This window comes from Phocoena sinus, chromosome 1, assembly GCF_008692025.1.
Source record: "Phocoena sinus isolate mPhoSin1 chromosome 1, mPhoSin1.pri, whole genome shotgun sequence".
Taxonomy (NCBI): Eukaryota; Metazoa; Chordata; class Mammalia; order Artiodactyla; family Phocoenidae; genus Phocoena; species Phocoena sinus.
In genome coordinates, this window is record NC_045763.1 from 15098262 (window position 1) to 15121319 (window position 23058).

The 23058-nt window shown below is 43.5% G+C and overlaps 1 protein-coding gene and 1 non-coding gene across 3 annotated transcripts in view; both read left to right on the forward strand.

Moving 5' to 3' along the window:
* The window catches only part of MICOS10 (mitochondrial contact site and cristae organizing system subunit 10), a 35403-nt gene extending 16951 nt beyond the window's left edge, over positions 1-18452 (forward strand). Inside the window, exons 2-4 of one of the 2 annotated variants that reach the window (XM_032647286.1) lie at positions 14550-14597; positions 15929-16038; positions 18203-18452. In XM_032647286.1, coding sequence (XP_032503177.1) covers positions 14550-14597; positions 15929-16038; positions 18203-18217 — 173 coding nt within the window. In that variant the 3' untranslated portion in view covers positions 18218-18452. Of the gene's footprint in view, positions 1-14549; positions 14598-15928 lie in introns of both variants that reach the window. The other variant, XM_032647285.1, reaches the window with a different exon arrangement.
* LOC116745248 lies at positions 2477-2585 on the forward strand. Its single transcript, XR_004347346.1, has one exon. It is a non-coding gene; the product is annotated as a U6 spliceosomal RNA (small nuclear RNA).
* Positions 18453-23058: the final 4606 nt, after the last annotated feature.

Below are 23058 nucleotides of genomic sequence, written 5' to 3' on the forward strand. Positions count from 1 at the left end.
GGCGGAGGAGGGCTAGGTACAGAGCAAAAAGGGAAGGCCGAGCAAGTGGATTTCTAGTCAGGCTTTCAGCCCAGTCCCCTCCCCCTGCCCAAACAGAGCAACTCTACTTTGATCTGTTGTATTTATATGTTTTCTGCATACGATTTTATTTGGAAAAATAATTTGAATGCTTTGGGGGGGAAAAAGGCTGATAACAGTGATTTCAACCGTTTCACTTAACAGATTGGAAAAATGATGTCTGGAGAATTTGAGATGTGTTTCCCAGGGTCTGTTCATACAGAGTGATTTGTTTGGAACCTGTTTCTTTCTGTTCTGGATATTGGATAGATTTGTCCACGAGACTGCTGCTTTACAGCTCCTCCTGGATTTACCCAGTCACTGGGGTCCCACACACTTGGGGCGCACACACACACACACACACACACACACAAACACTCTCTTCATTCTCCTACCACTGACCAGTCAGTAACGTAGTTTGGATCTCTGTTTAAGATAACATTTCTATTGAATGTGTTTGCTTCCTATTTCAGCTAGAGACCATTTCTAACTGAGAAATGGCTATCTAGAATCATATAACTTATATGTTACAACAAACAGGGGAGTTTATCATGTTTTCAAAATGTGGTCTGTAGAGCCCTAGAGTTTGTGGGGCCCATCTGGGGACAAGTACAGGGTTCAGGAGGGTAGGGCCTGGTTGCTACTTGGACTCCTCAAATAGCAGCTTAGTTTTATCTTTTGAATGTACCGGGCTTTCACAGAAGATTTCTCTGGAAGAAAGGCTTTCTGCTTTGAAAGAGAGAAGAGGAAGAAGGAACGGAATTGTGTCCAGCCTCTCACTGTAAGGGTGAGGAAACTGAGGGCCTGCAGTGTTAACCTCCTTCAGCTGGAAAAGCAGTGTGTGAGACATTGAAAGAAGAGTCGGCCTTGGGAATTCCCTGGTGGTCTAGTGGTTGGGACTTGGCGCTTTCACTGCTGTGGCCCGGGTTCAAGCCCTGGTCATGTACCATTTGGCATGGTGCAGCCAAAAAAGAAAGGGTGGGCCTTGAGCTGAGTGAGCTTGGGACAGTCTTTGGCTTCTTTGAGCCTCAGTTTCCTCTTCTGTAAATTTGGGATGCTAATTCCTACATGGTTTTGATGAAGCCCAGGATTAGATAATAACCTAATGGTTGTGAAAGTATTTTATAAACTGTAAACCCCTAGACTGGGGGTGAAGTACCCCCTCACCCCAGGGACATTTGGCAATGTTTGGTGCCATGTATGGTTGCCATACTGGGGGATGGGGGAGTGGGGGTACTGACATCTGGTGGGTTGTGGACAGGGATGCCGCTAAAACAACAGCACCCACGACAAAGGAGTACCAGCCCCAAATGTCAGCAGTCAAGGTTGAGAAATCCTGCCCATGACAAATGTAACTTCTCTAGACTTCTCATTCTTTACGACTCCCCTGCCACAGCCCTGCCAGACTACACTCACCCAACACAGGGTCGAATATTCATACATATAGTACATCTGTACACACAGACTCTTTCAGCAACAAACATAATGGGAAATGAAGTGGAAAAAAAAGAAAAAGGAACAAACAGGATAATTAGAATGACTTTTTTTTTTTTAATTTGGCCACACCACATGGCTTCTGGGATCCTAGTTCCCTGAACAGAGATTGAACCCGCGCCCTCAGCAGTGAAATCGTGGAGTCCTAACCACTGGACCACCAGGGCGTTCCCTAGAATGACTTTAAAGAAAGCATAGCTTATAATTTTTAGGTCTTTTTTGTTTTTTTGACTAAATACTTACTTGTAAAAAAAAAAGAACTGTATTACTTATAGTGAAAGTCCATTGGAATCTAGATAATGATTATTAACAATATAACTTGTCATTTTTTTTTTTTTTTTTTTTTGCGGTACGTGGGCCTCTCACTATTGTGGCCTCTCCCGTAGCGGAGCACAGGCTCCAGACGCGCAGGGTCAGCGGCCATGGCTCACGGGCCTAGCAGCTCCGCGGCATGTGGGATCTTCCCGGACCGGGACACGAACCCATGTCCCCTGCATCAGCAGGCAGACTCTCAACCACTGCGCCACCAGGGAAGCCCTTAACTTGTCCTTTTTAAAAGAAGTGGAGAAAGTGAATTTGAAATGCTTTTTATTTATTTATTTTTAAATTTATTTATTTATTTTTGGCTGCATTGGGTCTTAGTTGGGGCACTTGGGATCTTTTGTTGCGGTGCGAGGGCTTCTCTCTAGTTTTGTGGCATGGGCTCCAGAGCATGTGGGCTCTGTAGTTGCGGCATGTGGGCTCTCTAGTTGTGGCATGTGAGCTTAGTTGCCCTGCAGCATGTGGGGTCTTAGTTCCCTGAGCAAGGATTGAACCCGCGTCCCCTGCATTGGAAGGCAGATTCTTAACCACTGGACCACCAGGGAAGTCCCTGAAATGCTTTTTAGAAAGCATGATAGGAACAAGAAATAAAGGATAAAGAGGTGTGCTCACTTCTGCAGCACATATACTAAAAAAAATTGGAATGATACAGTGAAGGTTAGCATGGCCCCTGAGCAAGGATGACACAAATTCGTGAAGCATTCCATATTTAAAAAGGGGGGGGGGGGTACCACTTAGAATAACATTTTGGAAGAATATGGGATATGAAAATATGGTCAATATTAATGGAGGATGGGGAGCCATTTAGAAAAATGGTACAAGTGAGATGTGTCTGGGAGAGAGGGCAGATGTGGGGGCAGATCGCAGTGTGGCCCAGGTGCTTGTTTAAAATAATAGAGACCCATGACCAAGTTGCTTCAATTGTGTATTTCTTCAGGTAGAATTTGATTAATAGTTAACAGTGTATATGGGAGGAATTGAAATCCATTGCTTTTACTTCCGTTTCCTTTATCCAACCTAAACCTGCATTAGAATGCTTAGGATAATTTGTAATTATTATACACTCTGACATAATTGTTGACGAATTTGTAGACCTACTTTGACAAATGTTAGAAACAAATGTTTCTGATTGTTTATCAGAACCTGCACATATAAACTACTCAGAATTCCTTTTTGATAGATTTTAAATGATTAACTGAAGCAAATGATTTGAGCAACATAATTCACTTTTTACTAGGAAGGTAGTCCTAAGAAAGCTGCTAGTTTCTTGGCATCATTTCAGATGACTACATTGAAGTCCATGAGTTGTAGGAAATTTTTTTTTTTAACCATTTCAGCGTAAGCCTGTATGTGAACTTATAATATCCCCCTCTGATTAGAAGCAAAAATACAGTATATTACTGCTCTAATCTTACGTTGTCTTGACATTAGTATAAATGCTACTAATCTTATGTTTTCCCAGAAGAGATTGGCTGTGACCATTGAAAAAATGACTTTTTTTCCCTTGTTCCAATTGCAACTTGAAGTTCATTTTATTTCAGTGCATAGCTTATCTTTTGGAAGACTTTTTTTCTTCACTCAGTGTATGAAAACTAAATTTTTGGTTTCTTAATGTATGCAAGTCCAGGGATTTGGAGAGGTTTATTTATGAGGCTTTGTAGAGTACTCATGCCTTTAAGAAAGACTGTAGGCTTCCCTGGTGGCACAGTGATTAAGAATCCGCCTGCCAATGCAGGGGACACGGGTTCGAGTCCTGGTCCAGGAAGATCCCACATGCTGCGGAGCAGCTAAGCCCGTGAGCCACAACTACTGAGCCTGCGCTCTAGAGCCCGCGAACCACAACTACTGAAGCCCATGCGCTTAGAGCCTGTGCTCCACAACAAGAGAAGCCACTGCAATGAGAAGCCTGCTCACTGCAATGAAGAGTAGCCCCCGCTCGCTGCAACTAGAGAAAGCCCGCGCACAGCAATGAAGACCCAATGCAGCCATAAATAAATAAATAAATAAATACATTTTAAAAAACAAAAAAAGAAAGCATGACTGTAGAATACTACTGTAATAGAAAGTCAGCTGGGTGCTGTTTCCTAAACCTCATAGTCTTGGGCACCTTATGAGAGCTAGATTTTTAAGAAGACATTTAAATTAAATTAATTAATTTAAAAATTTTATTTATTTTATTTAATTATGGCTGTGCTGGGTCTTCGTTGCTGCGTGCGGGCTTTCTCTAGTTGCGGCGAGCGGGGGCTACTCTTGGTTGCAGTGTGTGGGCTTCTCATTGCGGTAGCTTCTCTGGTTGCAGAGCACGGGCTCCTGGTGTGTGGGCTTCAGTAGTTGTGGCGCACAGGCTTAGTTGTTTCGCGGCGTGTGGGATCTTCCTGGATCAGGGCTTGAACCCATGTCCCCTCCATTGGCAGGCGGACTTTTAACCACGGCACCACCAGGGAAGCCTGAGAGCCAGATTTGAACAGCAAAGAAAAAGTTGCTTGCTCACAGAGGTCCCCGAAATTCAGACAAGCCATTCCCACACTTTTGTGAATGCTGGTCTGGGATAGTCACCATTTGCACCAACACTACCTTAATTGCAAAACCATTGGTATATTTTTAAAATATTTGACCCCCTTTTCCATCTCTGCATCTCTGTCCATGACTATATCTTTACCTAAGCATCCCTTATTTAAGAATCATCATAAAGTGTGGTCACTCCCACTCCTCAGAAATTCCTAATCCCTGGTCAGAGTTGTGCTTTAACCTGTCCTGCTTACCTTTAGTACCGTCTCGCATTTCTGCTAGGCATGGAGTACGCAAAGGCAGGGGGTGCGGGGAGTGTGGTGTTGAGGACAGATCAAAGTATGTAGGGTCACATTTTTCAGTCAGATAGCAGAGAAGGGAGAATCAGAAGTGTGGACCTAGCTCCCACCTGGCCTACTGCAATGGCTTTCTCCTAACTGGTGTCTCCATCTTGGATGGAGCCTTCTTCAAATCTGTCCTCATTGCTGTGAGTGGGCTGTTGTAAAGTACACATCTGATATGTTGTTTCCCTGCTTAATTTCTAACACTGCTTCCCTACTGCTTGTAATAGAGGCCAAGATCCGTAGTTTGCCATAGGAGACTGTCTGGCTTTATTTCCCACTGCACACGGTAATTTAGTGACCGGGAGCTCCTCGTAGTGCGTTTCTCTCGTCCCCTTCTCTCCTTCCCCCTTCTCTAACCCTCCAGGATGGTTTGCGTGCCCTTCTCAGTGCATCTAGCACATCCTGTTTCTGTCATTGTTCCTTGTACTTCGAGTTTCTAATTATCAGTAGGCTCTAACACTAAATAATGAACTTACTGAGAGCAGAACCTTATTTCCTGGGGCCTATCATAGTGCTTGGCACACAGTGGGTGCTCAGTTTATGTAATGAAGGAAATGCCCACACATAGTGTTGGCTAGGATGAATTTTGGAAGGTATCTAGTTTCCTTTGGTAAGTCAGATTGATTAATAACTATATCTGTGAGGAGGCCACACCGGTGGCAGGGTTAACATGGTGACCAAAGACGAGGCCTCTGGAGTCAGACTGCCTGGGTTCAAATCCCAGACATGTGACCTGAGGCAAGTTACTTAACCTTTCTGTGTCTCAGTTTCTTGGTCTATGAAATGGGGCTAATAAGAGAAGTTTATTGTGAAGATGTAATGAGGTAATTTAATCCTGAAGCATTAGTGCTTAGCAAATGCTCTTCATTTTATGTGATGTTATTTGGTGTTCATGAAAACATTATAGATGTTGCATTTTTATAAATCAAATTATATTTTAGATTTGTTAAGGGAATTTGGTATTAAAAGGTTATTTGATGACTTTTAAATAGCACCAATGTTTATTTTTATTTATTTATTTATTTATGGCTGTGTTGGGTCTTTGTTGCTGTGTGTGGGCTTTCTCTAGTTGCGGCAAGCGGGAGCTACTCTTCGTCGTGGTGCGCAGGCTTCTCATTGCAGTGGCCTCTCTTGTTGCAGAGCACGGGCTCTAGGTGCGCGGGTTCAGTAGTTGTGGCTCGCAGGCTCTAGAGCACAGGCTCAGTAGTTGTTGTGCACGGGCTTAGTTGCTCTGCGGCATTGGGGTCTTCCTGGACCAGGACTCGAACCTGTGTCCCCTCCATTGGGAGGCGGATTCTTAACCACTGTGCCACCAGGGAAGCCCCATCACCAATGTTTTTATAATTATCCAGGCAGAAGTTCTCAGCATTTTCTTCCCCACTGCACCCCCCCCTCCCCCCAAAACCCCAGATACACATACACACACTTAATCAGTTCTTAAGTCCTGTAAATTCTGCCAGCAAAATGTCTCTTCTTTTCCAAGTAATCCTACACACCTTAGTCAGCTGAATCTTCCTGAAGCACAGCTTCAGTCATGTTATGCCTTTCTAAAAACTCTTCAGGGAAGCCCCTGCCTCCTGAATTAAGTGCTGTGCAGACTGCTTGGTCCAGCTTCTGGTGCCTTCAGAGGCCCCCGTCCCTTTCTAGCCTTGTCTCCTGCTCTCAGAGACACGCCTAGACTGCCCCCACTCCCATTTCCCTGCACAAGCCCTGCTTCTCTGCGGCCACTGGGTGGGGTGCGCCACCCCCCTCCCCAACTCTGGCTGTTAAAAGTCTACCATTTAAGACAACTCAAATGCCACTTCTTTCTTGAAGATTAAAAAAAAACAAAAACTCTGCTAAATGTGTTCCCACCTTGCTGTCTACCAGCAGAACACTGTCCCTCTTCCGGCACCAAGGATCTGCTTTTGTTCAGTTTTCTGGATACCTGACTTGTTATTCCTTCTTGATCCCAAGCTCCCCAGGGAAGAGACTGTCTTATTTATTTCTGACCCTTGTTGAACCCAGTAGTCTTGCCCTTCAGTGTTCAGTAAATATTTGTTCTTGAAATGCTTTTTGTGGCAAAAGAAGGCAATTACAATTACTATGTGCAATGCACTGTTTTTCCAAGCTTTTTACACATTTTATATTGTTTCATCCTTGCTATTCCCCAGTCAGGGATAGGCAATATTAGTATTCCTGTTTTTCTATACGAAGAAACTGACGCCTAGAGAAGGTATATAATTTGTCCAGGGACTGAGACATACCACATACCTAATCAGTATTCTCAATCATGTTTAACTTATGTTGCCCCCAAGTCCACATAACCCTATAACTGACGTGTAACCACTGGGTAACATTTCCCGCTTTTTGAAGAATAAACACTACATACTCTAGTGATGTGCTCCAAGAGGAAAGAAATTTATCCCCAGCGTCTTCTACTTAATAAATGCTAATAAATATAGATCAAGTAAATGTATAAGGAAAAGAAACCGTTGGTTCTTGTTTCTCCATTGGTTTTTCATTTGAATCAGGAATAGGCAACAACGTAATAGCTGTAATGATGTATACATAGGGTATAATGAATCCCTGATTCTTTTTTTTGCGGTACGCGGGCCTCTCACTGTTGTGGCCTCTCCCGTTGCGGAGCACAGGCTCCGGACGCGCAGGCTCAGCGGCCATGGCTCACGGGCCCAGCCGTTCCGCGGCATGTGGGATCCTCCCGGACCGGGGCACGAACCCGTGTCCCCTGCATCGGCAGGCGGACTCTCAACCACTGCGCCACCAGGGAAGCCCCCTGATTCTTATATTTACTTTCACAAAGATGAGAATCCAGTTACTGATATTGATGAGGAGGGGCTGGAGGTATTGAGAGGGAAGGCACTTGCTGGAAAATACCAGTTGAATACAGTTCAGCTGTCCCTTTTGAACAGTTTGAATTCATTTTATCTCCAGCCAGTGCACAGAGGGAAGTACATCCCAGCTTGACTTGTTGACTGTTTCTCATTGATTCTAAGTCATTTCAGGGTTTTGTTATCACTCTTGATAAGTCAAACATCTGTGGTTTCTGTTGTTTTCTTGAGGGATTGAAGAGTCACATAGTCATAAATTACCCATGCAGAGCACTATAGTCCAGAAAATCCAGAAAAACACTTGGTGTCATGTAACAATAGAGTAGTCTCCCTGCTGCTCTCCTAACCTCTCCCTGAGGTTTATCTCTGCGGATAGGGAAGAGCCATGATTTTGGAGTCAGACAGCTTGGGTTTGAATTCCCCTTTTTATTTATGTGTACTTGGGTAAGTCACTTTACATTACAAGTCACTTGGGTAACCCCTTTACATTGTTTCCTCTTCTGTAAGACAAGATCGTAGTACACCTCATAGCTGGTTCTGTAGATCAAATGAAATAATATATAGAAACGGTAGTACAGTGCCTGCCACTCTATAAGCGTTAGTACCTCCAAATCGCCCTCCCCCCATAAATGTAACACATGGCATCTTTTATTGTGTTTATTGAAACTTAATAATTCTTCGTTTTCCATGTCCCTCTAATAATTAATCTTCAGAGCGTCTTCACATTTTCCTACATACTATGCCCACACGTGAATTAACTAACTATATTTTAGTAAAATGTGTACAGCCATGTTTCTTTTTTTCATTCTTGGAAAGTTGTACGACTGTCAGAATTCTGAAAGCTAGATTATGTGCTGTATGTACTCATTTAAAAGGACCCTTTTTGTGAGTTTGGCTTTTCTTCAAGCAGAGCACACGAGTAATGACTTCCACATTTACCTTCCCTATCTTTACTGCTTTCTGCTGACTGCTTTACTTGTTCTGATCAGAATCCTGGTATTTGATGTCCACCCTAGAAATTCCTACAGATGTTTCAGCCTCTGTCTAGTCCGATAGGCAACTGGAAGGTTAAGGTCTTGTAAAATAGCCACCTTCTTAGTCTATTTCCTACATTCCCTGCAGCAATGTTGACTTGTGAGAAGCTGATTAACACAGACCACATTTACCATCTCTGGGCCTTTGGTCTGGCACACTTTCTTGGTTAATTCACATGACTTGGCATTTACACATGGACACCTGGGACAATCGGTCTTTGCCTCAAAGGATTAAGTAACACAGTTTGGAGTTGACTTAAAACTATTTTTTTCCCCCTCATAAATTGGGCCCTGAGCATCTTTCGTAAATCAGGAATGTTTCTTGGAAATGTAATTCTCACCAGACTCAGTCCCAAGGGTACTTTTCTATAAAAGCACGTTCTTGTTTGTCTGTCACAACAAACGCATTTGATGATTGTAATAGTGTTGACAGAAACATGATTGAACAGGAAAGCACACCCATTCTAAATAGGCCAGTTTCATATTAATCCATGTTCAAAGCATAAATATAGTTTTATTAAACACAAGACAGCTCTAGGGAAATCTTTATTATATCTTAAAGCAAAATGTTCTAGTTCAGCAGTGAGTCTGAAGGAATCCCCTATTTTTTAAAAAACATGTAGCAAAACCTGATGTATTTCTATAAACAGTTGCTAATGCCTGTGAAATAAAGTCAACTATGCAAAGAGTGGGAAAAATAGATTCTGATTTTCAGCTGTGGTTCACCCACAGTGTGATCCTCCACAAGCCAGGGAGTTGTGTTTTAGTAGAGGATTTAACTATTACCTTACAGTTTTGAGATCTTTTGAGTTTTTTTAGAAAGGTAGCGGAACTTACTACTTTCTATTGAAGTCTGTGTCAGACACTGCAGATACCTTTACCTTTTCCTAATACAGCAAAACCCTCGGAGATGGTTTTCACTCTACAGATGAGCACGTTGAGGGCGGGCGAGGTTAAAGCACTGACCTAAGGTCAGAGAGCTGGCTGGTGAGGATGGCCCAGCGGTGTGAACTGGGCCTGTCTCGTGACAGCATCAGTGCTCTTGCCATCCCACTCAGTGGGAGAGTAAATCTCTCATTTTTTGGAAGCTGTATCTTTTCTTTCAGACATTTAAGAATAAAGTTGTTTGGCCCATGGCTCCTAGGACCTTGAAACCTTGCTTGTAGTTCCTGTAGTTTCTCATCTTCATAAGCTGCCAGTTGAATGTGGTAGTTAAGGTTTTGCTCATACATCTCGTTATATTATAAACTTAAAATGGAGTTGCTTTGCAAGTTTAATTTTTAGATGCAGATGAAAATTTAGCATTGATAACTACACATTAGACTTATGAATTTAGGAGCTTTGTTTAAAATGTTAGCTATAAGCTGGAGTGAGATCTTAATTATATAATCAATTATTGATAAATAAAAGTGGGTCTATGGTCTTCTTTCCCCTATGATCAGTCTTTCATAGAAATGTTTTCTAAGTGACTTTCTAAGGATGTTTTTATGTCTCTCCCAACACTGAGTTATTCTTCCTCAGTTGAAAGTCCATTGGCAATTGCAACTTCTACAAAGTTGATTCCACAGGAACCTTATTGCTCCAACTTGTTCTGCTTAGGGACTGATATCCAAAGTACACTTCTGGGACTTGGCTGGCAATCCAGTGGTTAAGACTCCGCACTTCCACTGCAGGGGGCCCGGGTTTGATCCCCGGTCGGGGAACTAAGATCCTGCATGCCGTCCGGTGCGGCCCCCCCAAAAATTCAAAGTACATTTCTGCCCCAGGACTGCAGTCAGATTATGTAGCCTGCTTCTTAATTCTTGCAGATTATGTTTGCTTTCTCAGTAATTTCAGTGAAGTCAAGCTTTATGATATATGGCATGGTAAGAGCAAAGACTTTCCTAAAAGTTGCATTGATTAACTAGAAATGGTCCATATGTCACAGTGAGGGCCATCAGCATAGTTCCGCCCACCCCCACACAAAGTGTGGCTTAGGGTATACACTGGTATCCTGCTGTTGGTTGTTATTCTTTTAAATTTGTTATAAACTCCACTTGGGGATGTGATGAGGCAGTATTTTTTATGTAGTTAGTGGAGCAAGTTCTCTGTTGTTTTGTTACTAAAATAGTATCAGATGAATTGTTAAGGAATTGCTTCTTTCTAAAAATGTGTGTTTATCTACTAGCTGGTTTTATGATGTCCTTTTGGGCACTAAGCATGCCCTAAGCACTTTAGTGCAGGGTTAGATTGATTCAGAGTAATTTCTTTTTGAAAGAATTTGTGCCAATTCTTTTTCCTTTCCAGAAGAAATGGTTTCAGAGCACGGGCTTCCTGCCTAATGTCAATTCCATAAGGCTTCTCTGTTATGGGGTGGGGTTTTTTTTTGTTGTTTTTTTGGCTTCTTTGCCTTGCTCCCCACCCCCCTTGGTGGACTTTGCCATTAGGAAGATGTGTACCTACAATCAGGCATTTCTTTACTTTAGGGTTATTTGTCATTCCAGACATCATGGGCCAAAAGAACAGGCTTAAAAGGGGAGGCAGAGTTATATAAATTTTATTCATAGTTAAATATTTGCTTCCAGGGAAGGTGAAAAATGCTTTGTACTTTTTCCTTTGGCTTTTTCTTCTAAGAGAACTTGTCATGCAACAACAAAAAAAAGTGGCCAAAGGCAGAGAAATCTCTTCTCTTTTCCATGTTGGTTTGTTTTCATTGTAAGACAAACCTTTCATGTTTTATTGTTATGAAGTTTAAACCTGGCCTAGAGGTGCCAATCTTTAGTGGAAACAGCTGCAGAGTTGGTGTCCCCTAATCAGGTGGGACTTTCTTTGAAGCAACATGTTGCCTTTTAAAAGAAAATTGAGCATGTGAGAACTTGAACCTGTAAAACTCATCAGCAGTTCCACCACTGTTTATCTCTTAAATAACCGAGGTAGCTAACTTAAAGTAACACGTTGGCATTTAAACATCATTTTCCATATTATTTTTTCTGAAGAGGACAGACTTGATATTTTGTGTCTTAAAAATATAGAAGTGGAGAAGAAAAGTCTCATAGGAATTGAAGATGTAGCAGCCCAGTTTAACTAAGACTGTAGAGTACACTCCGTCTTTGGGCTAGTCTGAACTGTAATTTTGATCTCATATTTATACTTGCAGGTAAATGCCTTTAATCGGAGCAAAACTGGATGGTCAGGCATATACCTGAACTTAAATGAAGTCTAGAGAGGGAAGATTTTCTGCCCTGTACTGGTTGATGTTGAAGCATTTCTCCTCTTTGTGGTTGAGTGATACTGGTAGCAGTGGGTTTAGCATCGTTCTTGGTCTACTGTTAGGAAAAGTTGAGCATCAGAGAGCTTTCTTTCCTTGGGGGAAAATAGGAGAGACAGGCATGGAATCAGAGGGACAAGAAAAATGCTGAAATATTTTCCTTTTGGGCTTTTGATTTGTTTGCCAAAAAATTGCCTTCCAGATGGAGAAGACCAAAAGCTCAGATTGTAAGCCATTATGTTTTTACTGGCCTAACTCCCCATCCCATTGCCTGGTTTGAAATCTGTAGGCCAGTCCAAATTCTTTACCTCATTTTCTAGTACCAATTTACTGTCTTACTCATCTTCCAGCTGCAAGGGGGTGAGGCAAGTTGCTTTGAAATTGAATCCTGTGCCATTTTATAAACCAAGCAACAGCAGATTCTTGCTGAGGACTATATCGATTGTGATAGTTGTCATTTCCCTGAAGTTCTTGAATCACACCTACCAGGTAGACTTGTGTCTGTGACATGTGCTGTAGGATTAGTCTGGGAATGAATCGGAACAAGCCCATCTGGCCTTGTGCAGACTTGTCACTACCCTGGTTGCCTAGCGTTCTGGGCTGTTGCATAGGAAGCACAATTTGGTTTTTGGCTGTATCCTACTTCATTGGCAGTAGAAATCTTGACACTCCAATTTCCCTTGGAGGTAGTGATTGTTTAGGGGTTTAAGTTGTAGGGGAATCCAGTGTCAGGACATGGTGGGTATAGTGGCTTTGGAGTCTGACAGACTTGGGCCCAGTTCATTGCTCTTCCAGTAACTGAGCATGTCCTTGAGCAAGTTATTTTCTGCATCTGGAAACTGGGGGGTAATACCATATCAGGGTGGTGTTTGGTTTAAAAGATAATTTTTTTTTTTTTTGGTAGAGTAGGAAGGGAATGTTGGGTACTCATGGGAAATACTGATGTTTGTTCCTTTTCCTTCTCTTTATAACAGCCTTGAATAGGTTAACTATAGTGGTCTGTAAACTGACGAGTTTTCCATCATTATATTAAATTACATAGAAATTGGGATGACATGAGTGATCTTCAAATGTTGCATTTTAAAGTTGGGCACCAGTACCTAATGCAGAGTCTATTGGACAGTACAAAGTAATGATTTTTAATTAAAATTCATATTTGTATAGGATATAGTCATAGGAAGGAAACACACATCATGGCCACCTATAGACGGTAAGAGAAAATTATCAGAAATCATTCTGGATAATAGCATAAACACTTTCTTCAGGCCAGCATCAGCTGGATTGTTGCATAGGTGAAGCAAAAAAGGTGTGGATTAGCTTGTTTGCTCAAGACGAAGTTCTCTGTGTTTGGAGCAGAAAGGTCAGGCTTGCTGACTGAGGAGTACTTTGAATGTTCACACTGCAGTGGCCTAAATTCATGGTTAGACAGGAAAGAAGCTCTTGGAATTTCAACAGCACATATTTGAAAACCATTAAGGCAAGTGAGAATTGGGACTTTTATGTGGTGCCTAATTGTAAAGAGGTTGGTCAGGGTCTCTGTTGGACCATGGAGCAGACACTTAGTAAAGAGCTTCAGAATACTCTGAAGAGTCTGAAGACAATTAATCTGTCAAGTCTGGGGGAAAAAAATATCAGATCATAGCTGTCTTCCTTGGCATGTATAACTTACTTTTTTGATAATGGAAAAATAAGTTTATCTCCAAGTTTGGGACATGTATCTCTACAGTATGTGAGATGATTTTTTCCCCTAAAGTAGTACCACAGGTAAATGTTTTTATTTTAATGGTTCTACATTCATTTTAACACACCTTATGAAAAAAATATAGCTAGCACTCAAATCTATGATTATACCAATATTATTTAAGTTGAGGTTGAATTTATATAATTAAATACATACATTGATGGTTTTTTCAAAGAAAATAAGTGTGCAGATGAAGTACGCATTAGTAAAAATTATGACTGTAGCAGTGACCAAGGTTTGAGAAATATTGGTCAAAATGAGAATTTAACCTTTTTTGTTTTCTTTTTTTAACCCCAAGCGTACGTTCATATGAAGTTTGATTTAAAATTAGGTATTAAAATTTTTTTTTTCTACCAGATCATTAAAAGAGGCTTGCATTTGTTCTTTTATTTTGAAAGATAGTGGTTAAAAATGCCCTATGAGTAAAATGAGGAGAGGGGATTAATCTTCACATTTGAGGAGGTGCCTTCCCTCTTTCTGGACACTCTGACTTGTGTTTGACTTGTGACAACCTTTGGCAACTGTTCTGGATCACTCCTTTGCATCTTCCTCAAAAAGTAGCCATCACTCAAAGTGCTGAAACGACAAGGGGAGCTTCTTGCTGACATTGTTTCCCTGATGTGCTGGCTGTGGCACCGCTGCGGAAGGTGGGTGGGAGAGCCCAAGGTGCTGGACGCTGTTCGCAAGCAGTGCAGAGAGCCTCTACTCGGGAACTGCCTCCTGGTTTGTTCCCCCACCCCTAAGACTCGTTTAGACAGAATGGTGAAGAAAGTTCTTATCCCCTATTGGGGCAAAGGGACCAAAGGCATAGATAAAGCCTCTGACAACAAGAAGGAAGGTTAGAAATGAGAAAATCATCTCTCTACCAAATTAAAAAATCTGCTTTATTAGGTGTTCACATTTATGAAATGTTCGTTTTGTTTTTGTCATTACTATTAAGATATTTAACATGTTTTTCCTCCCTCTTTGTAGGTACTGGTTTTGGATTAGGACTTGTTTTCTCACTTACCTTCTTTAAAAGTAAGTGTGACTCTTCCTACTTTTACAACATAATGTCCTGGTGTATAGGTGCACATGGCAGGGACACTTCTGGAAGGCATGGCTACATGGCTGCCAGTCCATCCTTTTATGGGTTTAGTTAGGCCTCTGTAAAATGAGCTAGACAAAGACCGTGGACTCAGAAGAGGTCAAAATGGGCTGGGCATATCCAGAATTCCCCCTGAGCATTGAGTCAGGGTGCCTGATATCTTCATTGAAAAAAAGCCTGTACTTTATGCCATTTAGTCATTTGGCCAAATCTACACTCTCAGATAATTCTAATTAATTATAATTTTTTCTAAAGGAACTTGAAAACAAGAGTCCTGCTGGTAGTAAAAAAGTAGACCAGAAATACCCATGCTTTTTGGCCAAAAATTCTCCTAAGCAAAGGGCTGGAAATGTCCCTTTCATTTTGTGGAAGAACTTCTACAGTTTGGATATTGAATAGAAGCCAAAGGGGTCACTTTGACCTCTTTCCATGAAGAACTGGTGGGGAATACACAACTAGAGAATCATAATTCACACATAGTGCTGATGTGAAATAATCATGGCATTGGGTTAAGAAAACCTCATGACTTACTAGAATCAAAATATGTAGATATTGGTGAAATTCTATTTTTTAAAAAATAAATTTATTTATATTTATTTTTGGCTGCGTTGGGTCTTCGTTGCTGCGTGTGGGCTTTCTCTAGTTGCAGCGGAGGCAGCGGTCTGCTCTTCATTGCAGTGCGCGGGCTTCTCATTGCGGTGGCTTCTCTTGTTGCAGAGCACGGGCTCTAGGCGTGCGGGCTTCAGTAGTTGCAGCACGTGGGCTCAGTAGTTGTGGCGCATGGGCTTAGTTGCTCCGAGGCACGTAGGATCTTCCCGGACCAGGGCGCGAACCCACGTCCCCTGCATTGGCAGGCAGATTCTTAACCACTGCGCCACCAGGGAAGTTCCAGAAATTCTTACATATTTAAAAAATTCAAAGACCTTACCGAAAGGTGGTTTTATTTCTAAGTTTAAGCGTTAGTTAAAATGAGCAAATGGTTAGAACTGACATAGAAAAGTTAAGAGGTTCAACTGTGTCTACTGTTTTCATATTGTACCGCTTATTAATACCTAAAATCTAGCAGCACGGGTACTTAATAGAGCCCCCTTTCCCATTTTTTGGCTGGTGATTAAACATTGACAGAAGTGTATGGCATATTATAGTCAACAGTATGATGCATGTGGAGTATTTATTGAACCCTAAGCAAATGTATTTAAGCTGGAGAAAAGCTTTATTTTCTCTTAATGGTTCCCTATTGGGATTTTCCTTTTCTGCTCACCAGGAAGAATGTGGCCATTAGCCTTTGGTTCTGGAATGGGCTTGGGAATGGCCTACTCCAACTGTCAGCATGATTTCCAGGCTCCATATCTTCTACATGGAAAATATGTCAAAGTATGTACAGAATTGATATTTCTCTTTCTTTCTCTTGAGTCCCCGTAGAATTCTTTAGAGTGCGTATAATTGATAAATACACTGTCATGTCACTGTGGCACCACCGAGGTCCTAAGTGCTCAGGAGTCTGCCTCAGCGTTTATCCTTAAATTAAATATCTGATACCTGTAGGTAGCACTTTTGTTCGAGATCTCAGAGTGCCCTGTAAACATCTCACACACGTTCAAGCTAAACCTAAAGACTTCTGAACTCAGCCATTATTCTGCTTTCTACTGAAGAGTGCAGGTTCTTGACTGTGAGTCCCACATGATTCTGCCGAAGTCCTTGTCTACAGATGGGTTTTTAATGATGCAGACAGGATGAAAAAGTGTAACACATGCCTCAAGAGGAAGGAGGTAGCACGGTTCCTAAGGTTTTTGTGTGTAGCAGCCCTTTGGACAGAGGTGGTATTTATTTTTGTATCCCCAGGGCCTGGAACAAAGTAGGTGCTCAAATAAATGTAAAATGAATGAATGAAATAAATTGTATGTCTTATTAGATGTGCTAGTGGCCTCAGGCTTATTAAGGCATAACCTTTATAGCAACACAAGCTTCATGAAGAGCTTCACATTCTCTGGATGTGTAGAATCATCTACTTTCTTGGTTACCCTTGAGCTAGAATCACTGTCATCTGGGCAGCAGCAGGGGGCCAGTGGAAAGAGCACAGAAGCCGGGACACCCAGATATGAGTCCTGGTCCATCACTTGCTTTCTATGTGCTCTTGAGTTTTTCACTTCTGAGATTGTTTTCTGTCTGTAAAATGAGGGCAGTAATTTCTGCCTACAGGGTTGTTGTGAGGATTAAATGTGAAAATGTTTTTAAGCTATGAGGTGCTATATATGTATATAAATAGAAATGTTGGTTATTATAATTGAGGCCAACTAAGAAAGGGTGACTGACTCGTTCATTGTTCCACCATAATAACAAGTAGGGCAGAAAAGGAGGTACAAATGAGTGTCCCAGTTCTGGTCAAAAGCTGTAGCCACAAGGGTGGCCGAATCTTAAATGACAGTATGCCACCACAGCTCGGTAGCCTCTATCTGAGAACGTGCTCAGACGGTCAGCTGCCTACTGAACAGCCGGTGCAGGCCTGGGGAGGGGACTGGGAGCAGGGGAGTCGGCCAGTGGGGCAGCCGGGCAGGCGTCTCGCAGGCCCTCTGTAGTCATGTCCCGTCCCTGCGCCAGAGCCAGGGTGAGCTGATCAGAGGGACAGCGCAAGTGAGCAGAGGCGCAGCTGCGGGCCGTCAGCGCTGACGACAGGCGCTTTCCACTGCTCCCTGGCGCCTCGCTCTCTTGGCACCACAGCTGAAGTTAAAGGAGAACATAAAGGAACAGGGAGAGGAGCTTCAGGTCTTTTAATTGTTTGAAATGTTTTCATTGCTCCAAACTGAGTTGTCATGGATAAATGGCTCAGGGGTGGTTATATGTGGATGTATTTAATGGCTGAGAGTTACTGTGGAAAATATTGTTACAGTATTTACAGCCTTGTGCGTACGGCTCCAAAATGGCCTTTTGTAACTTTATCTGAACTGGAGTCTGTGCCTTGACGTCGTCATCCTCCATTCTCTGAAAAGAGGAACAAAATCCCAACTTGGGGCTTTTTCAATGGAGTCAGATCATGGTAATTGCTTGCTGAGTGCCTGCTGTGACCTGTGGACCATCCTAGGTGCTCCATCTTTACATTCTTTCTCTAGACCTCTCTCCCAGTAGATTTGTGAGAGAGGTTTTACTACCCTCATTCAGCAGATGAGAAGGCCGAATTTCACTGAGGTTTAAGAAACTTGCCGAAGTTCCTGTCATCAGTAGGCCATTTGATTCCAGAGCCATGCTCTTTCCACTCACCTGGGATCCGTCCCTTTGATGGGTTTTAGGAATATAGTTATCCAGGTACAGACTGTTCAGCCCTGTTGCGTTCCTTTTCTATTTCCCCCCCTCAAAGATTGAGGAGCCACTCTGAAGAACCTGGGCTGGAAGGATACAGTCCTCTTGTGAGACAGGTTTAAAGCAAACAGAGTGGTAAGGCTTGGGGCCCATCGGTCCTCTGGGTCTGACCTGCAGCAGCAAGCTAGAGAGGGTTGTCGGAACGCTGTGCGCACAGTTCTAACCTGCGTGTCCTTCCTTGCAGGAGCAGGAGCAGTGACTCACGTCTGAGAACATCCCGGTGGGAGGGAAAGAGAAATCACGTTTATTCCTCAGGAATACTGAAGTGCCCTGGAGTAAGCTGACACTCTTCTGTAACAGTGTTATCAGTAATGCTTTAAACTCCAGCACACTGTTTATGTATTTGAAACCAAGTCTGTTTCTTGTTTTGTATTTTCTCTCTGGAAATTGCAAGGAGGTGGTCTTAAAAGAAATAAATGAAACAAAAATAGGCAGCCCAGTGCATTGCCTGCGTTTCTTTGCCTTTAAAGGGTCTCTGAGCAGGAGGAAAAGTATATTTGGACTGCCAGCAGCTGTAACCGCCTGGTCCCAGCCTCTCTTTAGAGCCTTACTGGAACCACAGCCGTTGTGCGTTCCTCCCCACTCGCCCCTTAACGTGTAGTTTCAGAGCTGCTTCCACCTCATAAATCGGAGCTTGGAGAGTGCTGCTGCGTTGTCCGAAGAAGAAGACAAATGCCTTGAGGATCCTCGCTTGCTCTGGCCGTTCTTTAAAACCCTGTGTTCTCATCATCGGACCTGGCTGGGCACGTCTCAGCTGTGTCTGCTGCGCTGAGGTCGGGTAGTGGGCTGTCTTGGCAGGTACGGAACCTTGCTGTGTCTGTCAGTGGCTCACTCCATTGATGTCATGATTCCCCACAGCTTCAAGGAGCTCGACACCGTCCGGGCCTCGGCACTGGGGGCTTTGTCCTGGGGGCTGGGGAGAGCTCGTGGCTCACACAGCTGGCCGGAAGGCCATGTTTGGGGTTGATTTCATCTTCACATAGCAGCTGAAGTCTGAGGACAAAAGGGCCACTACTCATGCCCCTCTGTGAATTTATACCTTTGGTTTCACTTGAACCAGGGAGGCTAGACACAAAAGTAGTATTGTAGCAATTCCTTCCGAAAATGTGCAGAATCTCAGAGCTCAGTCTTTCAGATCTTATTTCGCTCTCTTTATAATAAAATTAAGATGGGTGGAACTTGATCCCACTTGTCCCTTTAAATGTTGATTGAGCATCTGCCGTGAGCTGAGCACTGTTATAGGCAGCAGAGATAAATGGATGAGAGACAAGACACAGGCTCCTTTAAGGAGCTTAGAGTCTGAAGCAAAGACAGACACTCAAACCCTTTCTGACACTGGACGAGGAGGAGTGTAGACAAAGTGCAGTGAGAGCAAAGGAGAAGTAGCAGCTAAGTCTCCTTAGGACGGCCTGGCAGAGGAGGGGAGAACGCGGGCTGAAGCTTGAAGTTCATTGGACCTTCCAGGCAGACAGGAAGAGAGGGAAGGTAGCTTTTGCAAAGGCTCAGAATCATGGCAGTGCGTTTTATTGTTGGGGAACCACAAGTGGGTCAGTATAGCCCGAGTGTGCAGGGGCAGGAGAGGTGTGGAGGGATGGGGTGGGCATCAGGGTGGAGCTGGTGTCTGACCCCAATTCGGGAACAGTGATTAGACAATTCTTGCAAGTGTAGGTATACCTTCTCCCCTTTTCCTTCCTCGTCCTTCACCCCAGCCCCCTTCCCAGAAAGGTGTGCTGAACTCTGGACCAAAACAGGCAGCAGTGGCTCTCGGCCCTGGCCTGCCATAGCCATTCTGCTGCTTTTCACTCTGCCCTCTTCATTCCATGATCAAGACACTCATGTAATTAAAAGAAAAATAACCTTACAACCCGTTTCATCTCTTACACTTTTCTCCATATTCGCTTTAAAAGTTACTGTTTCCTCCCAATTCTTCCATCTTTACTCAGGCAGAGAGGAGAATAACAGGTCCCCTCCCAAAAAAGACAAAAACAGAAAACACAGCATGCCCACTAATTCTCTAGATGTGTCAGTAGAATATGGAGTGGAAATGGACACTGGAATCAGGCTTCTCTATGTCATTCGTTATTAGGTTTTAGGCATTTATTCGGATGGACCCCTTTGCCTGGCATCTTTGAAACACCACTTGTGTGTTTTGAGAAACTGAGCTCTGTGAGGGAATAGTTCTGGGCAAAGGCCAGCCAAGGGAAGCATTGGCTGTTTGCTTTAACTCCAGAGTACTTTGTATTCCCGCCTTGTAGCTCTTAGCAGAGACTGGCCCAAAGCACAATGCTCGATCTTGTCCCCTCTCCCTGCTCCCGTCTCAAATCACCTTTCAGAAAGTCCCAGCTTGTTGGCAAAGGCACACATTCTGTTCTACTTTAAGTTTCATCAGAAATTCAAGTCCTCTGGGGCCCTGTTCCCTTGTGGGCCTGTGAAACTTTGCTTTTTGTCTGCACTTCTGGAACCAAATACAAGGAAATTCATGGGTTTGGGGAGAGAGTGATGGGAACCCAACTGGGCACAGGATACTGGGATAAAGCTGTGGCGCCCCAAAAGTGGCCTGCCCTGCCAACATATATAAATCCATACAGTCTGAACTTGACACTGTATAATTTGGCCCAGAACAATATGTATTTTGAACTCATTTAGGTGAATGACTTTGGCATTCTGAGAACCCACTGGGGGAGCCTTTATCAGGCTGCATTTGCCTTGTGCAGAAATATGCCTTTGTTCTGAGAAATGGCCTCAGAACACACTCTGTTGAGCTGTCTCCTTGATTGTCATCCTCTCTCACCCATTTCAAAAGATCCACGGATGCAGTCTTGAAATCCTGCTTGCAGGAGATGCAGAAATTGGGAATGAAGGAGATATCTATGTACTTTTGCTTTTAGTTTTCCCAAACCTCACTGTTTACTTTTTTTTTAATGTAACCAAGCCATAATTATATTTTACTTGTCATGGTTCAATCTGATTGTATTGTTGAAGGACTATTTTTGAACCTGTCCAAATAAATTCTGCAAAGTCTTTCCACAAGGATGTACTTGATGGGGCTGGAACAACCTTCATCCCGAGTGGTGCTGAGACAAACGATCTCCTGTGGCATGCTTTATAATTACATAAGTGCCAAGGGGTGGAAGGGGGAAAGTGGAAATTCTCAGTACCGAAAGGAATGTTAAATTTAGAATCACAAGCTCATCTGGAAGTTATCACCACTCTTTTCTCTAAGTGTGCTGCAAGCACCACTTCCCCTCGGACACTGAAGTATGATGCTGGGGTAAACAGACCTGGTGGGAGCAGGGCAGACGTTCCCGTGTTTGCTGAGCAGTCTTGTGTGGAACGTGGGTGAGAGTCAGGGTGACTGCTCCAGCAGTAAAGTGCCTCGAAGGGAGGGCATGGACAGGGAGCAGGGAACGAGGGAGGGGCAGGGCCTCCACGGGAAGAGCTTAGGGTTCCCAGCCGGACGACCTGGGTCCGAGTCCCTCCTCCACCACTTAACTTGCCATGTGACGGTGGGAGTTGCTTAGTCTCTTCAAACTTCAGTTTCCTTATCTGTAAAGAGAGGAAAGGATGATTTCTACCTTACAGACATTGTGGGTCAAATATATATGCTAACACAAGTATTTAAAAAGCAGGTGCTGCTATTTGAATCAGAATAGAGCACATGGTATTGATGGTAGGTAGTCAGGGGGCTGTTCTAGAACAGGAAGAGGGCGTAATCCTTGGGTTCAAGGAGTTGGCTCTTTGAGTCTAAGTTAGCAAGATCTGAGGGAGAGAATGGGTGTCTCAAATGAGTTCCTGGTGGTTAAAAGCCTAAAAATTGTTGGAAAACGCTATGCTGTGCACGTTCATGAATAAGCATCAGCGTCATTTGTTTTCGCCCTGCTCCACTGAGACGTGTGCGAGGAACGCCTCCTGAAACTCCGCCTGAGCTTTGCAAAGACCAGAGTTACTTACTGAGCACACGGCCTCAGTGCTGTGCCAAGAGGGGAAGGAGGGAAAAGGACACTGAAGAAACGGAACGGGAACCCGAGAGCTCCAGGGGCTTCTGGCGCGGTGGGAAACGGGACGAGGCCGGAGCCTTTGCGTCCAGGGTAACTGGCTTCAGTAGTGCGATTATCACCTGAGTTCAGAGCCAGAAGGTGTAAGTAGGGGAAGATGATGTCAAGAATTCTGGAGGGGGCTGCCCTGGTGGCACAGTGGTTGCGAGTCCGCCTGCCGATGCAGGGGACACGGGTTCGTGCCCCGGTCCGGGAAGATCCCACATGCCGCGGAGCCGCTGGGCCCGTGAGCCATGGCCGCTGAGCCTGCGTGTCCGGAGCCTGTGCTCCGCAACGGGAGAGGCCGCAACAGAGAGAGGCCTGCGTACAGAAAAAAAAAAAAAAAGAAAAAAAAGAAAAGAATTCTGGAGGAGTTCAGGAGTGGGCAGAAGATGAGCCTTTAATAGGGAAGAAACTGGGACTAGAAAAAGGAGCTCATTATCAGCTGTCACTCTTCTTTATTCCTGGTCTAGCCAGATTGAGCCTGGCAGAACTTAATTTGATCTCTTCAAATGAATACTTAATAATAGTTTGTATTTATTGGGCACCTACTGTGTGCTAGTTACTATTCTAAGGCTTTATGTATATCATGATACTTAATTTTTACAACAATTCTGTGAGAGAAGTACTGTTATCTTCATTTTATAGATGAGGAAACAGATTTTTTTTTTTTTTTTTTTTTTTTTTTTTTTTTTTGCGGTACGCGGGCCTCTCACTGTTGTGGCCTCTCCTGTTGCGGAGCACAGGCTCCGGACGCTCAGGCTCAGCGGCCACGACTCACGGGCCCAGCCGCTCCGCGGCATGTGGGATCTTCCTGGACCGGGCACGAACCTGAGTCCGTTGCATCGGCAGGCGGACTCTCAACCACTGTGCCACCAGGGAAGCCCTAGTTTTTTTTTTTTTAAAGACATAATTTATAGACAGTAAAATACACCCCTATCACCAGGTAGAAAATGGAAACACTTTTTATAATGTATACTGGTAATATTCACTACCTTTATGTTTT